Source organism: Hypanus sabinus, chromosome 6, assembly GCF_030144855.1.
Source record: "Hypanus sabinus isolate sHypSab1 chromosome 6, sHypSab1.hap1, whole genome shotgun sequence".
Classification (NCBI taxonomy): domain Eukaryota; kingdom Metazoa; phylum Chordata; class Chondrichthyes; order Myliobatiformes; family Dasyatidae; genus Hypanus; species Hypanus sabinus.
In genome coordinates this window covers 149,548,973-149,572,183 of record NC_082711.1, presented here as the reverse complement: position 1 = coordinate 149,572,183, position 23,211 = coordinate 149,548,973, and the positions used below count along the sequence as shown (strand labels likewise).

Genomic DNA, 23,211 nt, shown 5'->3' with positions numbered 1-23,211 from the left:
TGAAGTGCCTGTTGGTGGCACTGCTGAGCTCATAGTGCTCAATATATGCCTCACTAACAACTAGCTTTGAGCAGGTAGATTTTTGAAAGGTCATTAAAATAAATATAAAGCTTTTAAAAATGATAAATAATATATTGGCAAAATAAAGCTGGTGCTGACTCCTCCAATAATGGCTTCTTGGTCAGTGTTTGTAAGTGTTCTAACGTTTTCGTTTTGTGGTGTGAGTATAGAGAGTGTCAAGGTACACATGCCTGTGTCTGACTTGGGTGTCGGCCACTTCATCTACTTCTTTCACTGAAGTGACTTCCCTGTGTGGGGCCAGCATTTGAAAGGTGGTTGTACTTCATGCAAACCCACTCTCCCCAGTCAGAGATTCTTCCTTACAGGAGCAGAGGTACTTCTTGAGCTTAGCAGAGTATTTAACAAATGTCAGTGCGATACTTCTTTGCACTTACACCCTGTATCATTTAGGTGGTGTTATGGGAAAGATACCAAACTACTAATGGGTTATTTGTCACAGGCATATCCATCAAGTTATGGTGTGCACTGGGCAATGTTCAAGGTAGGACTTTGAATATGCAACTTTGATGGAATTATAAAGATAGGTCAAATTTTCTTCATGATTTGTAATTATCGTGTGTTCCTAGCTTATTATTTAGAGATTTCACGAAACCCAGTTTATTCTGCCACGTGTCCTTTCATATTGGTGGACTCATTCCTGATCTGTGTCAGCAGATTTAGGGTTGAGGGTAATAAATGAGTGAAGTTGCTCGATCATGTGACTTGTATGAAATATAATTATTTCATCAGGCTGTATTACTGTGATACAATATTGGGGAAGAATTTATTCTTTGATTGCTAGCAGCCCATGGAAGAGCATTAGTTGCTGGTTGCGTTATTTTCACATATTCAATTCATTGAAGTGATTGGATCTGAATATGTAAGAAGTGAACACAGATGGCTACCAGTACTCTTGTTTGAGTTTAACATTGACTGTCAACAGTGAAGCAGCTGAACTAAAATCCAGAGCAGAAGCTGAATGTTAGCAAAGCTTAATAGTTCCAGTATATTTGGTAATATAATTAACAATATTGGCAATGTTCGCTCCAATGAATAACTGGAAGATTGGCACAACGTAGAAAGTATTCAAAGCACTCAAGAAGGGAAGTACGAATATCAGGTGAGGTAATGATAAGTCCTTGGCATGTAGGATTAAAGAGAATCCCAAAGCATTCTATGCATGCTTTATGAGCAAGAGGATACTGAGGAAACGAGTAGGATTGTCCATAGATAAAGGAGGGAACATTTGCCCGGAGGCAGAGGATGTGGGTGAGGTCCTAAATGTGTACTTTATATCCATATTTACTAAGGAGAAGGATGTGGAGGTTGGGAGATAAGTGTGGAGTGTGCTGGGGCATTCTGAGTTAAAAGAGATAGTGTTGTCTCTCAAAGAACGCCAAGGTGGATAAGTCCCCAGGGCCTGAAGGAACACTTGATTTATTTATTTAGAGATACAACACAGAAGAGGCCCTTTGGGCACTTAGAGCCACACTGCCCAGCAACCCCTGATTTAATCCTAACCTAATCACGGGCCAGTTTACAACGACCAATTAACCTACAAACCTGTACATCTATGGACTGTGTGAGGAAACCAAAGTACCTTGGAGAAACTGACAATCCCACAGGGAGAACGTACAAACACCGGAAGTGAGTGGGGACTTTTATACAGTCATCCCTCGGCATCCGCAGGGGATTGGTTCCAGGACCCCCCGCGGATATTGAAGTCCCTTATATAAAATAGCGTCGTATTAGCATATAACCTACACACATCCTCCTGTATACTTTAAATCATCTCTAGATTACTTATAATAACTAATACAATGTAAATGCTATGTAAATAGTTGTTATACTGTATTGTTTAGAGAATAATGACAAGGAAAAAAAGTCAGTACGTGTTCAGTACAGATGCAACCATCATAGCTCTTCTGGGAATGCTGATACTGCCTCAGCATCAGTCGATGCCAATTCTCCCGTGATCTTGAAGTTCTTGAAACTCCTTCCTCTCGCTCACGACACAAGTAGCGAACGAACGAGACGTGAGGTGAATAATGATCAAACAACAAGTGCTGGAGAGAGACTGAGGATCTGTGAAATGGCGGGAGGCTACAGCAAGGTATTTCATTCATGTGGATTCAACGTAGTGCTCAGCACGCAGCAAATTCAAGTTTTGCTTTTTGGAACTTCCTGGAATTTTTTTTTTGAACATTTTCGATCTGCAGTTGGTTGAATCTGTGGATGCGGAACCCGTGGATACAGAGGGCCAACTGTATATATGAACTGGTCGAAAATTTAGATGAGTGGCTTAGTAAGTTTACAGATGATGGTATTGTGGATAGTGCAGAAGATTGGCAAAGGATTGAGCGGGATATAGATCAGTTGGAGATATGGACAGAGAAATGACAAATGTAGTCCAACCCAGGCAAATGTGAAATGTTGCACTTCGGGAGGTCAAATAAAAAGAGAAAGTAGTTGAAGAAAGTTGATGAGCAGAGGGATCTTGGGTCCCTGAAGGTGGATAGGGTGGTAATGAAGGCCTACGACATGCTTGCCTTTATTAGTTGTGGAATTGAGTTCAGGAGTCAGGAAGTTATGTTGCAGTTCCATAAAACGTTAATTAGGGTGAACCTAGCTTACTGCATTCCGTTCTGATCACCCCATTATTGGAAGAATGTGGAGGTTTTGGCAAGGGTGCAGAAGACGTTTACCAGGGTACTGCCTGAATTAAAGAGCATACGCTATAAAGAGACTTTAGTCAAACTTGGGTTTTCTCTAGAATTGTGAAGGCTCAGGGGAGATCTGTTTAGATTTGTAAGATTATGTCAGGCGTAGATAGGCATATCTTTTCCCAGGGTTGAAATGTCTCATACCATAGGCCATGCATTTAAGGTGAGAGGGGGTAAGTTCAAAGGAGATGTGTGGGACATGTTCCTCTTTTACACAGAGTGCTGCTTGCCTGGTATGTGCTGAGGGGTGTTCGCAGAGTTGTTCATAAAGCTCTTAGATAGGTGCATAAATGTGCAGCAAATGGAAGGATATGGGCATTGCTTAGGCAGAGGGAAAAGCTTAGTTGGGCATTGATTATGAAATTAATTAGTTTGGCACAACCAAGGGGCCTTTTCATAAGCTGTACCACTCTATGTTCTGTGTACTATCATGACACTGTACAAAGAAAATCCCATTTTTCCCTTCTATGAGGGAATCTTTAGACATTGCCAAAAATGGATTATGAAAATGAGGAAACCGGAATACGCTGGAAATCTAAGGTCGAAACTAAAAGGTTCTGAAACACTCAGCATGTCAGGCCACATCTTTTGTAAGAGAAACAGAGCAAATTAAGAGTCTTTGACTTGAAGTCATCAATCCCAATGATGGGCCTCGGCCTGAAACATCGACTTGTGTTGTTCATGATTTATTAAGTGATGTTAAGAGTTACTTAGTCACCAAGCCAGTTACTTAGTCACCCCTTCAAGAGGTGGTCACCCTCGGGAGTTTAATTTGTTTGATTCAAGAAATCAAGTGAGTTCAAAATCGGAGCTGAGTCACATGTTAGCGACTTGTCCACAGTTCCAAACAGTTTGTCTTCGTAAAACAGTCTTATATTTTTTATGTTCCAATGACTTCTCACATGGCTTTTAATGGTTATTGGTGTCCTGCTCTTAGTTCCGAGAGCAGGACAGTGGCAGTGACAACCATTGCTGAATTTTCATTGCAGATGATCTTCATCTGCACCAGGAGAAATCTGGTTTAACAATGAGGAGATGATGGGCCTGGATTTCCTGTCAGCCTCAGTGGTCAGGTTCAGGGGCAGGTCAGGTGGAGATTAGGGGATTTATTTCACAGTACATCTCCTTCAGGACTCACCAGGATAATAACTTACTGTGTAGATAGTTGAGGTGGAAGAAGTGAGGTGTGATGGAGGGACCAAGATTGTACTTGGCCATTGCATAGCACCGATTTGTGCAGGATGGTGTTGTTCGTATTTGGATGTGCTGGACAAATGATGGTGGAATCAGATGCAATTACTGTTTATGAACCATTTATAGTAGGAATGTGGGCAACTGGGATTAGTGTACATGGGCATAAAGGTCTGCATGAATGTGAAGGGCCAAAGGGCCTACTTTTCTGTGGTACAACTCTGTGACTACTTTATGACTTAAAAAGAATTGAAGTTTCCTAATAATAAATACTTTAACTTCTCATGAGAATGCCATCAGCTTAAACATGTAAAGCACACGTTGCTAACGCTCTTTGAAATGAATGAAGGGTTAATGCATAACATTATGTTTAGATCATTTAATTTGGGCTGTTACTATTTTGTGAAAGTCCCAGTTATCTTTAGTGCTTCAAGATGATGATTGCAAACACAGGCAAGCACTATCACCAGGGGGTTGAGTGTGTTACCATGGCAAAGCGATTGCCCACTGTGCACTGCGGTGACTTTATTGCGTCAAGCGACACACATCTCATCATTAGCACTGTGGCTTTGACCTCAGCAGTTCATCTCTTAACCTCACCTAATTGATTATATGTTCTGGACCTGAAGCCTCTCCCACATTTCCTCGTTAATGCTCTTTAGAATTCCCATCTGTAACGTAAAGGCAAATTGCTGGTTGATTTCTCCTAAGATCTTGCAAGTATCTGGTGCTTTTGTCATTGATTCAGGGGTTTGGGATCGACAAGGTGACAGGAGTTGAGGGACGTTTTGGTGGAAACCACTAATGTACAAACCAATTATGATCAGACATGGTGTGTTGTATAAGCAGCCTACTTAGAACAGACTATTACTGGGAGACAGAGCAGAGGGAGTGTGGGAGGAGGAGAAGGTAGAGGATTCTCACCGCATGCCCATATTCATCAGTGAGGAGTATTATGTGAGAGGTTTGCATTTTAATAAGTATCTTTTCACTGCAATATGTCACTTATTGCACCTCCTGTCAGGGAAGACTTTGTTTTGCAACAGATATCAAGTTTAATGTGGTGATAAATGTTTATGTGTGGGGCCCCATTCTGATAGGAGCTTGAAGATATTTTCAATATATTATACTTTTCTGTCAGCGAGGTTGTGTGTTGGGAAAGGACCAATGGAATTCATTTCTCTCCCTCTCAAGGCCAGCAGCCACACAGCACATATGTTCTTCTCATGATGCAGGTGCCATTGACAACATTATGTCATGAGTGTAATCCTTGTTCTGTACTGGAACCAATATAGGTTCATTTGGTTTGACCAAATGCAATGTATCATGTAGGCTAGTGAATTTTATCCATGACCCTTGATCCCTATATTGTGTGACACCTCACTGTATCATCTGCTTTTGAGCAAACTAGAATGTAGTAACTTTTCATTGCCTGTTCCTTATTTACTGCTGACATAGAAGGAAGCCACTTTGGCCCATTAAGTCTCTGCTTGTTCACAGAGCAATCTCACGGTACCCTGTGGAAAGAAGTTCTGTTCTATACATTTGTGCCAAGCTCCATTGGAAAAGTAGGAGGTCAAGATCCAAGGGAGAGCAGGACAGAGAATTAAAGTGACAGAAGAACAAAAGCTCAGTGTTAGGTTTGTGGCTCAGACAGAAATATTCTCCAAAATACTCCCAAATTTGTATTTGGTTTTCCAAGTGTAAATAAGCCTATACAAGTTGTATAGGGTCCTATGTAGAACACAGAACTGTACAGCACAGGGACATCCCATGATGTCGATGCCAACAGTAATGCCAATCTAAGCTAATGCCAGCTGCTTTCCCATAGTCTATATCCCTTCATTCCATGCCATTTTCATGTGCCATTCCAAATGTCTCTTGCATTCTATATTTTCTTTATTAAGAATAGGAAGCATGGGTTTTTATGAGGTTACGTTTATAAACAAAGGTTTAGGTTTCAACTGGTGATTGTTGTTTGCTGCTTTAACTGCAAGAAAACAGATGCACTTTTTATCCTTTGAGGGATACCCAGCAACATATCAGGCGGGCAATGAAGAAGTTTTGCCAAGGACTGGCATGCAGACACCTGTCAAAATCCGCCATGGCCATGGCACTGTCAACAGCTAGTGAGGGCTGGTGGCTCAGTCTTAGGCATTTCAAGTTGCTTCTTGGTGTCACCAGTCACTTTAATCAAAGACATCCAAGGCATACAAGGCAGCTAACCAATATTATGTGCAGGAGTAAATCATCTCAGCACATTCCCCTTGAGCAAACAGTAATAACAGTGTGCAGCTGAGGGAACGGAACAGAATGAGCCTCTTTTCTCTTCAGAGACACAAAGCTGAAGTCAGGTGTAATATTATGATGAAACTGAACAGGAAGGAAGCAAATGTTGTTGTGTAGAGCCCAATGCATGGAGATTAATGCATGCAACAGTCTAATAAGAGGAATTCTGGAATTAATTTCCTTACCTTGGAAGGGAAAATGTGAATGAGATGAGTCAATGAGTACAAGCAGTTTTAAAGGAAATTAGTTCAATGCAAGTGATATACTATCATTACAAATACAGGTTGAGAACCCCTTATCTGAAATTTCAAAATCCAGAAACCTCTGAAATACAAATTTCTTTTGAGTGCTGACATGACATCATAAATTGAACATTCCACAAGACACAGGGAAAGTTCCCAGGCAATGCAAAGGCTCTGTGCACCACAGAGAGTTTTGAGAAGTGACCTCGCATATGTAACAAACAGAAGTTAATGAGGCCTCTGTTGGTCAGGGTCATCCATGGATGTTGTGTGCCAATTGTCAAGGTGATTTGCAAGCCTATACGCAAGCCAGGGCAGTACAATATGGAGACCATGCAACAGGCTCCCCTCTCCACAAAGCTGATGAATCCAAAGGAGCAACAGAACAGTTTGGCACCAGCGGCATCACAAGAGTTGCCAGTCATCACTGAACTCAACGTAGGACTGCATTAGGGACTCCAGTTCCAGATATTTCCTCAGAGTTTACTCCTGAAGCCTTCCCCATGAGTGGGCATAGCCGCAAGGCAGCAGAGATTTGAGATCAGAGTTTTCCTTCTGGATGAGCTGCTAGTCGAGGCTGAGGAGCCACATCTGCCTGAAGTGACTGGTTTTAAGGTGCCAGTAACCTACTCCCATCAGTAGAAGGTTCCGCCAGGCTTAGTAGCTAAACCACATGTGAAGGCCAAGAGTTGGGCTTGGTTTTCAGAGACCATTTGAGACACATGCCATTGGGAGCATTTAATAGATAGCGGGAGCTTATCCCCACAACCTCCCCAGGTCTGACAACCTGAAGGAACCAAGTTAACAAAAAATAGAAAAACACTGCACAATGCGAAAAATGAAGATCTCGATCGTGTATTGAAAGAGTGGATTTGTCAGACTCAGAGTGAACATAAGCCGCTTAGCATTATATTAATCATGAAACAAGCAAAGGTCTATCAGACAAATTGAAGATTAAAGGTAATTATGAATATTCAGCAGACAGATTGCAGAAATTTTAAAAAGGCATGACACAAAATATCTAAAAATTTGTGTTGATAACGCATCTGCTGATCATGAACCAGCAGAGAAATTTATTGATGAGTTTGCCAATGTCAACACCGATGAAAATCGAACTTGCTGAATGTCTGCATCAGTACATACATCTGATGAACAAGTGTAAAGCAAAGGCTAGCAGATAAATGATGGACTGACGGTCCACTGAGGCAGTGATAGCTTACCTTTCTGATGGTTCAATGTACACATTATTGTGTTATGCACAAAATTATTAAAAATAGTTTGTAAAACTACCTTCAGAGTATGTGAATAAGCTGTGTATGTAATGTAAATAGATTTTGTGCTTAGATTTGGGACCCCAATATATATCATTATATAGATGCAAATCCAAAACCTGAAACACTTCAACTCCAAGCATTTCAGGCAGGTTTGCTCAACCTGTAGTAACAAATAAACTCTTACATGTTAAACGACCAATACTCTTAAAAAAACAATGCCAAGGACACAGACAGTTGATGTGTGTCTCTGGGAATGTTTGTTACTATGTTACCAGGAAAGTTAGGATGATAGAGGACAGAGGGCTTAAAAGTGTGACACACGCAGTGATTTCCATGAAGTGATATGTACAGTGCAAGTACCATAATAAATGTCCTTGCTGAAGAAAATAGTCTGAGGCTGCTGTTGCTTCAGAAATTTCAACACAATCCCAAGTTCTTGTTCACTTTAGAAGCCTTGCATGTTATTGCTATCCATCGTCTCCGCATTTTTCACAATAGCACAGATCGAGTACCTGTACGTAGACATACAGCAAGCCGTATCATATTCTTTACCAGCTCATCAGAATAGTTCAGGGGCATTTGATTGGCATTTAGGCTTTATAACAACTGTATAAAATAGTACTGGGCTTAAAGCAGCTTTTGAAGGCAAACAGCATTGATGAGCTTGCTTCTTTCATAAATCAATTACATGAATCCTTTAACACCCATTTCTCAATAATTTGTTCTGTCTTGTTCAGTGGCTTTGTTGAAGCTTTTAGTATATATGACATTATTGAATTAGAATTAGGCTGGTAATTTTTATTGCGCATATACTAACAATTTCTTTCCTCAGTGTGAGGAAAAAAGTCTTTCCAAATAAAGGTATGATCGGATACCAGACATTTCCCCATGCTGATATTGGCACCTACTATCTAACACTGTACAGGAGAAGGCAATAGCAAACCACTTCTGTCAAAAAATTTGCCAAGAACAATCATGGTCAAAGACCATGATCACCCACATCATACCACATGGCACATAATGATGTTGATGATTAAGTATTACTTTTTTAAAGGAGAGAAAATTGAAAATAAATTGGCCCAAGGTTCAAGAGGCATTCTATTTCTTGAGAATAGGCCACTATGAATGTTCTCTTTCAGGAAACAGAATCTGGTCTCTATCTTAAGCTGATGTCATTGGCAATTACTGCACAGTGGCCATTTTAATTTGTTGTAATATAACTTCAGTTAAGTCTGGGGATGACTTTGCATAGCATTTAAAACCACAAAGATTTTTTTTTAGTTTAAACGATTTTGATCAAATGTGTAACTTGTGGACACATATTGGTTTTTTTTTAGAGCCATTTAATAGACCAAGTGGTTTGACTGGTCTGAGATCCTTAAGTAACAGCGCCTTTGGTGGACTGGGGAACCCTTCAATCAGTGAGTATTTCTGTCCTTTCGGTTCTTTGTATGACTCTCTCATGTTTTACTTTGAGAAGTGATACTTTGGCTGATATGTGGGCAGTACTGACCCAGTACTGTGAAAGATAACATAGTCAGGGCAATTTAAATGTGCAATAGCCAACCAGATCCATGCCAATGAACTAAAACTGAGATAAATATGTCACATTTGTGCATGCCATGTCTATCTTACCCAAGTTGCTATTTGTTGGGTGTGTGTCAAGGCACCAAAACCTAGCCAGCAATTATTAGACGTAGTAGACTATGGTTTATTTCTATAACAGGTTGTATGTTTTCCAAATAAACCATTGGAGGGGCTCTTAAAAATGAGTTGGAAGCAATGGATTTTCTGACTTCTCCAAAAGTAATTCAAATGCCCCTGAAGGTTCTGAGGTAATCAACACTGTACAGTCTATCCCTGCAGTAATCAATCATGTGCATGGCCAGTTCTCTAATTGGATTTCACCACTTAGATTAGATTTGGTTTTCTCTTTAGCACTTGTTTCAAGCACTAAACCTTTGATGCCCTTGCATAAATGTTTTCTTTTATATATATTGCCATTATAGATTGTCCTACTGGTAAATTCAGATCAAATGCCTGACTTGAAGTGTCTATTTCCACCCACTCATCAACCTTTGGAAAATTCATTTGAACTATCAGAATAAGCAGGAACCTTTGAAGGATTAAACTGACAAACAGTGCAGTTTTTTTCCCAGTGGGGCAGGATTTTGTTTATCTCTGTGAAAGTTCATACATGGATGTACCAGTTAAAGATAACCCATACTCCATTGCCCCCAACATTCGAGGCATGTGATTTGTAAAACATTTTTTTTTAATCCCCAAAGCCTCCAGGTATACATTTCAATCTACTCACTGAGTGGCGAATATTAAAAGAACTTCAACAAAACATTGATGTTAAGAATGGTTGTGTTGATAAATTATGGTGTTGTACATCAGTAACTTGGGGTAAATAAAGTGCACCTCATAGTGATTGAATGTAGGCACCGTGATATCTGGTCTCCACCTTGTCCTTTGCATTGTAGATTTCTGGTATGAAATGATACATTAAAATTTAACCATCTCGTAACGCAAACAACTGATCCATTTTAGTGGTGAGATGAATATGATAGTGGCAAGGTCTGATTACAAAAGTGAGGAAATGGGGAAGCCAGTTCATGGGCAAAGGGTAGAGAAACAGAAAGAGGGATACAGTGAAAAGATTGAACAGAAGAAGATGCTGAGAAGCAATACTACAGATAAATAACAAGCCCTGGGAAAAGGCCAAGAAGAATGTTGAACGAGCTTAAGGAATGGTAATAGAGAGAAATGTACAATTATTGAAGTGTAAGGCAGATTGAAAAGATGTTAGGGAACAAAAGGTGATGGCAAGTCAAGAGAGTCAGAATTATTTCATCTCTCAAGGTATTCGTTTTGTTTGTGAGAGTGAATGGGATCTCTCTGACTAACTAATCTGTTTGATGACACTGATCACCTTCTGGTCTCCTCTGGTGTTCAGTGCTGCTGGGAGATTATTGCAGCAGTCTTGTGCAGCACAGGATGGCGTTGTTGGTCTCTGCTTCAATTTTTGCATCTAAAAGATCACCAAGGTTTCACGGCTGATCCGCCACCAAGCTCAGGTTTCTAAAAGGCAAGATACTGCAGCTTTACTAAAAGATCAAATCACTTTACGTCTGGGGCGACATGTTCTGAACTAAGGCCTACAGGCAATGAATTGCATCCTTCCTTCTTCCTAACCTCGACATTGCTCCCACTTCCTTCTGTGTCCTGCCACTTCACGCTCGGCCTCTCATGTTCTGAGAGTGCTTATTTTAACTTTTCCTATTTTATGTCCAAAACCTGGTTGTCACAGCCCAGGACAAGCTACCTAATCCATCAGCGAGAAAAACAAACTGCTGAAGAAAGTCAGCGCATTAAGCAGCACCTCTCAGATTTTGTTTTGTATTCCAGCAAATGCCAGCTCCTGTGTTTCTATCTGTCTGATCTGTCAGGCCTATATAGGTGCTGATCTCCAACCCACTTTTAGCCTGCCTACCTTTCCACTCCCCATGACTTGGAGAGTTCCCTAAACAACGTTTCTTGAAAGACTCTGCCACACATTTTTTGCAGATTTTTTTTTTGTTTTAGCCATGTTGTTTTTGTAATGTTCTCAAATTTGTATCCTTACTCAAGGTGCAAAAACATTGTATAGCATCCCTCGGTCCTTCCCAGCTCTTCAGGAAATTGATAAAACTTCAAGCACAATCCCAGTTTAAATTTCCACCATCTTGTTAGTTCACAATCTAGTAGCTTATTACCGAAATGTGAAAGGGAGGGCTGTCTGCTTCATACAACCTGTGACAGCAGTGCATTGGGGACAAAGTCAGTGAGCTGAAGAGAATACAGCAGGGGAGGGACCATTTGGTAATGAGGCATGACACCTCACTCTGACACCAATGAAGTTACTTAAACATGAATGAGATTCAAAGTAATCGATTAACTTATTTTCTGTTTCTGTTTTGAGTATATCCTGATTATTTTTCAGACACAGTACAGAAAATAATAATTGGCAGCTTTACTTAACCGATTACTGTGAAACTCATTCATGTTTTGGCTTCCAGGTGATGGCTGAGGTAACTGATCCTTTTTTTCTAGGTTGGTTCAATGTTGTGAACAGTATTGGCAATTATTACTTTCCCCATTTTGCTCTGAATGTATTTGTGTGACGGCCTATTGAAGGTATTAGATAAGTAGTTACATGAGTAACACCAAATTACAACGTAAGTCCATGCCAGATTGCTTTTGCTTTGCTGATGTTGAATCTCTTGCTTTTTTTGGTGGTGGTAGTTTTATGGAAGCAATGCCACCATCTGTGCTGCTGACTACAGCTTTTTGATCACACACGCTGAATCCTCCGTGTGACTTTCATGGTGAGGTTGGATATGTAATACAGTGGCGGGAGCATTGATGCAGCAAATTGTTCTGCCTGATTTGGAGCTGAGCTTCTTGAAATGTGTTATTCCCGCACCCAATTATTCCATCACACTTTTGGCTTGAAGATTACAGATGGCAGATAGGAAGAGGGCTGAATGGCAGTGGTGCTGTATCTGAACACATGCGTAGTCTGGTGCTTTAGCACTGAACAACAACTTTATAAAGCTGAATTTGAAATATGAAATAAGATTCAATGTATTTGGTAATTTGTCTAGGAAAAGATAAATAATCTTGAAACCTTTTGGGTTGCTGTGATGATCCAATTGACTTTGCACAGACAAGGCAACCATCCAGTATTCTTCACTCTGGTCTACGTTTGACCTTGCGTGAAGTGGTTGATCCATAACCCCGTGAAATTGGCTTAACTCGGCATGAAATTGTAAATGATCATTGCAAAGTTCAGTGTTAAGAAGTTTTGTCTATGTTTGTAGGTAGTCACTGCTGATGTCAGTGTGAGATGGCTCTGTGGTGCAATCCTGCATGATACACTTTCAGAAAATCATCAAGTATAACATTTGAGGTGTTATGATGTTTCTCCCAATTAAAATTGTCGATAACATAAAATAGTTATGGAATGGGAGATGCAGAATATAATCTTTGATGAGTCTTTGATTTGATTCCATTTTGATTCATTTTGCCACTTCTGGGCAGAATGCTTACTTCACCCGATAATTGAGATGTTGAATCATTTTATTGTGCCCATGTTGGATTGAACTTGGGGCTGGTGATTCCAGTTGGAGCACATGGTATACTCATTGTGTCATTGACCATGTGTCTTCAGTTAAGAGGAGCAAGGCTATGAAGATGGGTCCCATTCACAGTTGGTCTAATCGGTGGGGCCAGGCCCAAGAGGTGGATGAGTGGCTCTGTTTATGTGCTCAACTTCATCAGCATTACAGACTGGCCAGAATAATTCAGATCTTATTCGGTGTTTGATGAGTTGAAATTAGTCCAATTTATTGTTGTTGGCTTTACATATGTTTTTTTCCCACTTTTCAATCCAAATAACATTAAACTTTATGTTCTTAATTTTTATAGAGTCATAGAAAAGTGCAGCACAGAAGCAGGCCTTTTGGCCCATCTAGTTGTGTTGAACCATTGAAACTGCCCTCTCCTATCGACCTGCAGCAGGACTAGAGCCCTCCCAACCATGTACCTATCTAAACTTCTCTCAAACATTGAATTCAAGCTCACACGCACCACATGTGCTGGTAGCTCGTTCCACACTCTCACCACCCTCTGAGTGAAGAAGTTTCCCCTCATGTTCCCATTAAACTTTTCACCTTCAACCCTGAACCCATGACTTCAGGTTGTAGTCCCACCCAATCTCAATGGGGAAAAAAGCCTGCTTGCATTTATGTTGTTTAGCTACCTATACCCCTCATCATTTTGTATACCTCTATCAAATCTCCTCGCAGTCTTCAATGTTCCAAGGTATAAAGTCCTAACCTATTCAATCTTCCATTTTAACTTGGGTCCTGGCAACATCCTTGTAAATTTTGTCTAATGCAGTCACTTACTTAACACACCCTGATGACTTAAAGACACAGTGGACTGTAATATTGGAAAGATTGTGGACACGTGACTAATTAACAGTGATAGTTGATCTTAAATTAATTAGACCAGGAACCCAGAAAAGTAAGTAGGTAAATGGCCAGCAGTTCCTCTGTACCCACTCACCAGGGATGCTGGCTGAAAATAGTGCAAGGACATGTTTGTCCTGCTGAGAACTGTGTGGAGCAGAGACCCATCATGACTTTGTATGTGAAGACAGACACAGGAAGCAGAAGAAACTTCTAATTTTTAAATAATCCCTTTTAATTCCCTCATTCTATTCTACCCTTTCAAACTAATTATGTTGTTTGTAATCTCCTGCTGTCATGTGGTACTTAACATTCATTTAAAGAATTGAACGGCAATGAGAGTGCCATGTTCTTGTAAATCTGTAATCTGTCCCTTCTTGTTTCCAGCTGCCAATAGTATGTATACATTTTAAGCTCAGCATGCATTGCTTGGTAAGTACCGTCATGTCAACTGCCAGACCTTTTAAACATTTTTTTTTGTTCTTTTGTTTTCTCAACCATTTCAGCATCCAACACAATGTTCAGCCACAAAGATGGCCCCAGTATGCAGAGCTTTAGCAATCCTCATGAGCCTTGGAATCGACTCCACCGAACGCCACCTTCGTTTCCAACCCCACCTCCTTGGCTGAAGCCAGGGGAGGCAGAGCGCAGTTCCTCTGTAGCTGCTCATGACAGAGATAGAGATGTAGAAAAACGAGACTCTACCGTTAGTAAAGATGAAAAAGAAAGGTACGAAGGGTTAAGCAATAAACTTCTCCAATCCGACTCTATACTTTATTAAAGAGCCGTGAACTCGAAGGTGTGGGTTATTCATTGTCACGTGATGTCACGGCAGACTTCCACCAAATCCGATTGGCTTATTCATGGGCAATATTGGACACCTTACCTTGGTTTGAAAAGTTAATTACAATAAGTAGAATGTTAAATTCACAGGTGATATTAAGCAGAATTTAAATGTAGGTAAATGGTGATTGTTAATCTGCATTTAGTTTAGTTATAACCTTTCCCTGTTTCTGATTACTTCAACTCCTTGTAGCTTTTCTTTCCCTTGTAGGAATCTTTTATACAATATAGACTATGCTGCCTATGTCCAGCCCTCTTTTGGTGCTGCAATGGGAACAGCATTCAGGAAAATAATAGGAAATTACTGGTTATATTCTCTCATACTCCTTTCACATATTTGCCCCAACTAATATCTTAACTAACACACAGAACTCACTGCCGGGGTAAGAAGAAATATGGTGCTGTGTGCTTGCAGATGTTCATAGTTTATCTATGAAGTGCCACAGAACTCTTCTCTATATTTAGGCCCCTTGTACTTAATGTTAGGTGTGCAGTTCATGATAATGGTATGGCACCTTGCTGGATCAGGATGAAAGGAACTGCCTTAATGCACTCCAGTCCATTTTAGGCCATAGAGTCACTGTTAGTATTATAATCACAGTAGCGTAGCAGTTAGCGCAGCAGTATTACAGCTCAGGGAGTTTTGGAGTTCAGAGTTCCAGAATGTATGAGTTTCCTCTGGGTCCCCGGGTTCTTCTCACAGTCCAAATACATACCTGGTAGGTTAAATGGACATTGTAAATTATCCTGTGGTCAGGTTAGGGTTAATTGGGTTTGTTGGGGGTTAGTGGTATGAAGGTTCTGAAGGGCCTACTCCACGCTGTATTCCTAAATAAATAAATGTGAGGCTCCCAGCAGTCAGAGCTGGCCAAAGATATTGTGGCCCAGCTGTCTAGGTACACAAACATGGCAGTACAATGTGGGGAGCAAGCTGTTGCCCAGGTAACAAGATGTCCTCTCTCCAAGCAACTGATGAACCCAAAGGAACAGAGACAGACAGAGTTTGGTACCAGCAGCTGAGATCACAGGAGTTACCTGTCAACATTGAACTCGGTGCAGGATTGCCTTAGGGACTCTAGCTCAAGATTTTTCCCTCAGGGTTTACTCCTGAAGCCTTCCCCGTGAGTGGGTAAAACTTCAAGGCAGCGTAGGTTTGAGATCAGTTTTGCTTCTCCTAGATGAGCTGCCAACCAATGGCTGACAAGCTCCATCTGCCCGAAGTGACTGGTTTTAAGGCACTAATAACCCACCTTTGCCCCTTCTCCTGTCAGTTGAAACAGTTCCACTGGGCTTAGTAGCTAAGGCACACATGAAGGCCAGGGGCTGGACTTGGTTGTCCGAGTCTATTTGAGGTACATGCCATTGGGAGTATTAAATAGGCAGTGGGAGCTTATCCCCATTACCACCCCCGGCTATGTCACCCTTAAGGAATCTAAATAAATAAATACACGTTATTCCACGGCTTGATAAACACAAGCTGTGTATCCATCCCATGAAACTAGGACAGTTATTTTAACAAACTACAATTAGATTTAAAATGAGATATGTTAATAGAAATAAAACTAAATTTAAAGGTTCAAGTAATGTAAAAATGTTAATAATTTAGAAAAAATATAACTGTTTCATTCATTTTCTGATTCAAAATTTCATTTAAATTTAGGAGCATCCTCTTAAAACTTTTCCCTAAGGCCAGTATAATATTAATTATAATATTAATGATAGTCAAGGAATAACCATTTAGTTCCAGTGGCTAAGCACAACAATATTTGCATGACATTTTGATGTTCTTTGTATCTATTTTTAAAAATTCGTAAATTACAAATAAAATGTCACGTCATTCCATTTTTTTATTTTTATTTTGCATAGAAATAATTGTAAAACCAAATTTAACTGTGACACCATAAATTTAAGCCATATTCTGCATAGTGGTACATTATTGCTCATTCACTAATGGGTTCTTCAAAGACTGAATACTCTCTGTGAAAAGGGAATTAAAATGGTGCTTCCATCCTCTTAGCCAGTAAAATTTCAGTTAGCATAGAATACTCATCAAATCTGTAGATGTAAATCAGAGAGAAAGTTATTCTCTGAATTATATAATGCATATTTTTTTATTTGAAACCGAAGCTTAAATTTTTTTTTCTTGAACAGCTTAATTAGAACCCATTACTGATCCGAGGTGTTCACTTTCACTGATAAACTACCATTTAATGCCCATTAAAGTTATGTTATTTCTGTGCTGTCGGACGCCGTAATTCATTATGAAATGATATGAATCCTGAAACGCACACCTTCAAGTTCATTATGAATACAGAGTACACCTATGACAAAGATTGCTAGTTGACATTGTTGGTTTAAAAAAGACATCAAGATTAAATTTCTAATAATTTGAAATGTAATCTCATTATGTTGCAGATTGCAGGTATGTTTGAATTATAATCTTGCAGGGTACGTATCCTCGATTTACAAATCTTGTTTTCTTCCAACATTGGATCCTGCATAAAGCTTTCCATGATAGATTTTTCAACCTAATTTAACAATTAATTTCTTTGCCAGACCTCTGTAAATCGAAGAATACGTGCTTCTGTTGAAGATATAATTATTGTTTTGTCAGTATTATTATATTGTTGATTTTTTTCCCTTAGTCTGGCTGTATTAGCATTACCTTATTAGTTTTGCTGACAGTGGTGAAATATTCTATCGATTAGGATTTTATTCAAGATTCCTAATAGTTTGGATTGAATTCTCTTTTAAAGGTGATCAACTTAATCAAAATGTGTTATTCTTTTTGAAATTCTTCTAGGTAATAATATTTGGTAATGTTCTGGTTATTAAGTTCTATGGTGCAGTTAATGCCATTGTGTGATCTGCTATCTTATTGACATGAAACTGCTCAAGAAGTCTTGGATTTTTTTTCCCACCTTTTCCAGTTCAGAACAAATTATAAATTAAATCTCTCAGACCATCAGGGGAGTCTTCCATCAAATTTCTTAAGCATTAATTTGGGCAGAAGGTCGATGTAGATTATTTGTATGACTTTTGCACTCTGTGAAAGAAAAAAACATGAAGGTAAACTCCTAATGATGACCTTGGCAAAAGAATTTGGTTGTAAACACATTGAGTTTTTTTTTGCTGTCCTTTTTAACACCATTGGGAGGAAGACGAATTGGTTCCATCGATTGTCTCAAATGATGAATGGCCAAATATGAATTCACTAAACCCACTGAGAACGATAAACACCATCCAGAGCTCCAGTCTCGGCTGTAGAATTCACTGCTTCATCCAGTGATACACTCCATCAGATAATGTCTGAAGTTTTGCTTTAGTCACTGCAGATACCACATTAACCAAATTATGTACCAGAGTAACATTATAAACATAAACAGCTGCACTCTGTAGTAACTGTAATTGCAGCTAAGAAGAAATATGTATTCATCGGCTCATTCTCCTAACTCACGGTAAAGTCAGAATATTTTCACTTTTCTCTTTCGCCATGTAGTACATTAATCATTTGAAGCTTAATTATACAGAAGCCATTTCTAAAGTAACTACCTACCTGATCCCATTCTTAGGTGATTTAAATCACTTGTTTTTACTATTTCAAAGTTTTAGATATCCTAAATTAAGATTAATAAGATAATACACTGCCCACTATAAGCATTGAAAATTAAAATCCTCATCTGCCTTGTTCGATCAGTCTTTGCTCCATGGCTTGGGTCATGGACCTGATGCTGCAATGGGATTAAAATGTGAATGGGAAGGTCTCATCAATCAGGAAGTATTTCACAAAGCAGTTGAAGGAAATGAAAGAATGGACAGAGAAGAAGTGATAAATCTTCATTTCGGTAGGGAGCAGAGGAAATGTGGAAGGCTCCATATTAAAGAATGCAGAAGCAGTAAGGAAGTCAACTTTAATCTAACATACCCACAAGAGGTTCCTCAACCAAATTGCTCTCCCACATTCCTCAAATGTATCTGGGCAGCAAAAATCATTCAGGCAGTTTCACACGAGATGGTTTAGAGATTTAAATTAAGGTTGATACACCCCCAACACAACTACTATCTGATAAAATGCCCGGGTAGTGAAGGATAAGATTGATGCTTATGGGAAGCGAGGCTTTGAAGGAGGATGTTCAACTTTTGGATGGAAAGGTTAATCAAGCCTTCAGAAATAAATTCCGACTTTGATTTTAAGTCAACAATTTGGGCATATTCAAACTCTAATTTTCATGCTGATGTTAACGTAGTCTATAAGTAAAGCAATATGTCATTGGTGTAATCTATACTCTGCCTTTATTAGTTTTGTAGAATACTTCAGTATATTCCTGCTTTCTTATCATTTGCTTGTTCTTTCTTTACTGATTTAGTATCTTGTACTTAAAGCATTGTAACACTTCATATTGAAATTAATTTGCCGCATGTCTGTTTGTGTATTATTGAAGACTTTGATAATCAAGTTGCCATGTCATTGATGATTTCATTTTCTGGATTCTTCCTTCCCCATCCAAAAGTATGACAGGACAAGCAGGGGAGTGTGGACGTTACCAACCTTGTTTTACAGCTGGGACTGGAGGTGCAAGAAAGCCTTCTTCCTCCCCAGCCAACTTTCCTATCTCCTGCCAGCACTCTTTATAGACACTGGAGTTAAATGCATGGTGAATTGATCTCAATGATCTGCTATCTGTCTGGAGCAAGGAGGATTCTTTAATTAAAAATAATCTGTACCAAAATACCTGTAGTTTAGTCTTGTAGTCCCACCCTTATTCGATCTATCCCTTTGACTGTACCTGTGCCAATCACTGCAAGAGAAGTTAAAAGGTTTTTAACTAGATTTTTATCTCCGAGATGTTTACATTTATTTCTTGAACAAAGTAAATTATTGACTATTATTATCCAGTTCGCTAAATTCGGCTCAGCTATTAGAAGAGAAACCTATTTGATTCAAATTTAACTCCCATCTATTGAACTTAAAGGTGTTTTGAAATCCTCAATAGAGGACAACAGTTCTGATTTTAATATAGGCCATTACGACAAGACTAAGATAATTCAAGCAGTCCTGATTTAATCTGATAGCGGTTATAAATTCAGACCTTCTTGCGAATGGGCCTACATCGCTTAGTGAAGATTAATAATGTATATAAGTTTGACTTAACTCTAATAAAAGCCAATGAAAAACACTTTCAAATGATTTCAGATCAATTTTGCAGTCCATATCCCAAAAGGATCAATATTACTTTGAAGACAGATGTAGATTTAAAAGAATGAACTTTCAGAAATTTGCTAAAAATATTTCAAAGTTAGCCTTTACTCTACAAAGACTATATTCCCATGATTTAAAGAGAAATAGAAGAAACAATGACTCCTCCTATTCGTTTATTTAATCCACGGTACAAACTTGTCAACCCTCATGCAAGCAATTTGTATAGTTAAAATGCAATTAAAAGTTATTACAATCCAATAACGATTGTTGAAATAAGACTTTTTGTTTTGTCACTCCATTTATGTAATGGCACATAAAAATCGTTGTCCACAAGTAACAGTTATGTTTTTGAAGGAATTTGAAAATTCTGCTTACTTTAATTAGCATGGAAGCATATTATAATGCAAGCCCTAGCTTTCATTTTCTGATTTCAACAACTAGAGTAGTTGACCCCAGTTCTTGCTCTAAGCCACAGATTCAGTAGTTGCTGGTCATCCAACCTCAGTAGCTCTTACACATTTGTGCAATCCTCCACTGGTTTCCCAAAATACCACACCTCTAATTTGGTGTAGAATTGTCATGGCAGTAAGTCTGATTAATTTATGCTCCTAACGAAGGCCTCCAGGAGCTGTAGATGATAAATAACAGAACAATGATTAAAAGCAAACTAAGGTTAAAGGTTATTGGGATAAGGTTTTTTCTTATATAAAACCATTTTTGTTATGTACGTTTGTCCACAGGGACACTATGGAGAAGCGGCACTCCACCCACACTTCATCTCCGTCTGTAAATCAAGTTAATTCTTTGGGACACAACCGTAGTTCCACTGAACACAGCAGAAATCATGTAAATACTGAACTCCGTGAAAAGGAAAAGCCAAGAGAACGAGAACGGGATCACACAGATACTTGGAAGGACTCGTCTGTTGATGAGCACAAAGTTAAAGAGAACCATGCTCCTGATAAGGAGAGCCTGGGACTGGATGGCAGGATTGGGGAGGACTCCAACAAGCATATAAACAGAGTCAATTCACCCTACATCCGGCTGCCAAGCACAGACAGCACAAGGGCTAACAGCTACACCAACCGAGAGGTAGATCGGAAAAGTGAATCTTCATACGACCATCAGAAGAAGAGTAACGAAATTAAAGTAAAGGAGGAGCGGAAGGAAGACAACGACATTATATCAGAGGTGATTCAGACACAAAGGCCCTCTGAGCACACTCAGCCCACCTCATTGCCCAGTGTCCATCCTAGCCCCTCGATGACCTCCATGCCTATGGCAATGGCCATGAGTGGGGTGCATCCCATGAACAGCATTAACACGCTGGACCGGACACGGATGGTAGCTCCTTTTATGGGGATTAGTCCAATTCCAGGAAGTGAGCGTTTTCCTTATCCTTCATTTCACTGGGATCCAATGAGGGATCCCTTGCGAGATCCGTACAGGGGCTTGGACATTCATCGCAGAGATCCACTAGCCAGAGACTTCTTGTTGAGAAGTGACCCCTTGCAACGACTGTCGACACCGAGGTTTTATGAGGCGGAGCGCTCCTACAGGGACAGGGAGCCCCACGACTACAACCGCGAGCACCCATTGGCTATGGATCCCAGACGTGAGCATGAAAGGATGAGTCACCTGGAAGAACGAGAAAGACTGAACATGCTCAGAGACGACTACGAGCACGGACGCCTTCATCCCATTCACGCTGCAGCCCTGGATGGCCACATGCCTCATCCCAGTCTTTTAACACCAGGACTTCCTAGCATGCACTATCCTAGAGTGAGCCCTTCAGCAGCTCATCAGAACGGCATCCTCAATAAGACTCCTCCCACAGCAGCGCTCAGTGCTCCTCCGCCTCTCATACCGACAGGTGGGGCACGTGCTGGCTCTCCTCGAAGGACTACTCCTCTGACTAGCACAGAGGCAAGAGAAAGACCCCCTTCTCACACACACAAAGACATTGAAGCACGATAATACAGACACGGAGAAACAAATGAAGGTAACTATTAAGGACATCCTTCAATAAAGGCCACTTTTTTAGTCTGATAACCCACCAAATAAAACATTGGACTTCTTTGAACAATAATCAGTGGGTGTGGCCTTCACCAACATAAAAATGTAAAATTACTTTGCAGAAAATACATTTTTGTACATTTTAAGCTTAAATTTTGAAAATGTTTAATGTCACTTTGTTCCTTTCTTCCTGTTAATTTTATTTGTAGTATATATATAAAAATGTGTTGTGAAGAAAGAGCAAACTAAAAAGAGTTACTGGTATATTTATCAAGGAATTGGGTATGTGGTAAATGAGGAGGCCTAAGGAAAAAAAAGCTAAATTGTCTTTGAAGAGTTATGGTTGAGACTTGGATGGAAGGAATCGTGCTGTATAGACTACAGCATATCGGGAAGTTCCTTGGCTGAATGGAACTTGGTACATATATGCAAAAAAGGAAAAGACAAAAAAAGCTTTACAATGTACAAATGTAAATACATTGAAGGGCGGCTGTTTGACAGTCGATTCAGAAGCATCGGACAAAGCGTGCTATTGGGAGATTAACTATCTGTTAACACAGTCTGCTTGTGCTGTGTAGGATAACATTTGTGGCTGTACAGATATTCCCAACTATGCAAGCAGGTGAATGCCCCGGCTTTTCATGCAAAAGTCTGCATTCCTCAACGGAGCCTTTTCAACACAATTCATTTAACCGCGTCTAGCACATTACATTGTGTCCAAGGATTGTAAACTATGTTAATGAAGTAAAATTAGTTCTGTTGGTCTAATAGTGTATTAAAGTGCTATCTGAAGTTGTTTATTCTGTTTTGAAAAAATTCTATCTATGACAGTTGTTTCTTATGAGCAGAGATCTATTTTAGTAGTCACCTGAAGGTTTAGTTGTGCGCTTCAAATTTGTGAACTCCTGATGTTGTGCAGTGTTTTTGAGAAACAAAAAAAAATATGTACACTGGATCAGTAGTGCTAGAACTCAATATTGCCTATAGACTTTCATTTGCAGATATGCTGTTTATCATGTACGTAATGAAGTCCTTTACAGATCCTATTGTAAAGTGAAGCGACTCTGAATCTTCGGCATGTGCTTCATAAACAAAACTTGTGTTATGTAAATTGTGCCATGTTATTAAAAAATTGAACTGAAGTGTTCCGAGTCTTAACTGTGCTGTAAACCTGTGTTGGTAGTCTTTGCTCTTATGGCTATGAAGAAGAGGAGGTAGATATGTTGACATGTGAACTGATCATCTGTGATGTATTTATATGTATGAGATGAACAAAATAATTGGTGAAGGTGCAGCTATTTTTAAAGTATTTTATTTTACCTCCAATAGCTTCTAGCTGACTTGTCCAGTCCTCTG

The 23,211-nt window shown here is 39.6% G+C and overlaps 1 protein-coding gene across 10 annotated transcripts in view; it reads left to right on the top strand.

Moving 5' to 3' along the window:
* Nucleotides 1-22,967, top strand: part of auts2a (activator of transcription and developmental regulator AUTS2 a) — a 1,137,604-nt gene extending 1,114,637 nt beyond the window's left edge. For 9 of the 10 annotated variants that reach the window (XM_059973178.1, XM_059973180.1, XM_059973182.1 and 6 more), the window contains 3 exons: nt 9,117-9,200; nt 14,303-14,525; nt 20,580-22,967. In XM_059973178.1, coding sequence (XP_059829161.1) covers nt 9,117-9,200; nt 14,303-14,525; nt 20,580-21,816 — 1,544 coding nt within the window. In that variant the 3' untranslated portion in view covers nt 21,817-22,967. The remainder of the gene's footprint in view (nt 1-9,116; nt 9,201-14,302; nt 14,526-20,579) is intronic. The other variant, XM_059973183.1, reaches the window with a different exon arrangement.
* Nucleotides 22,968-23,211: the final 244 nt, after the last annotated feature.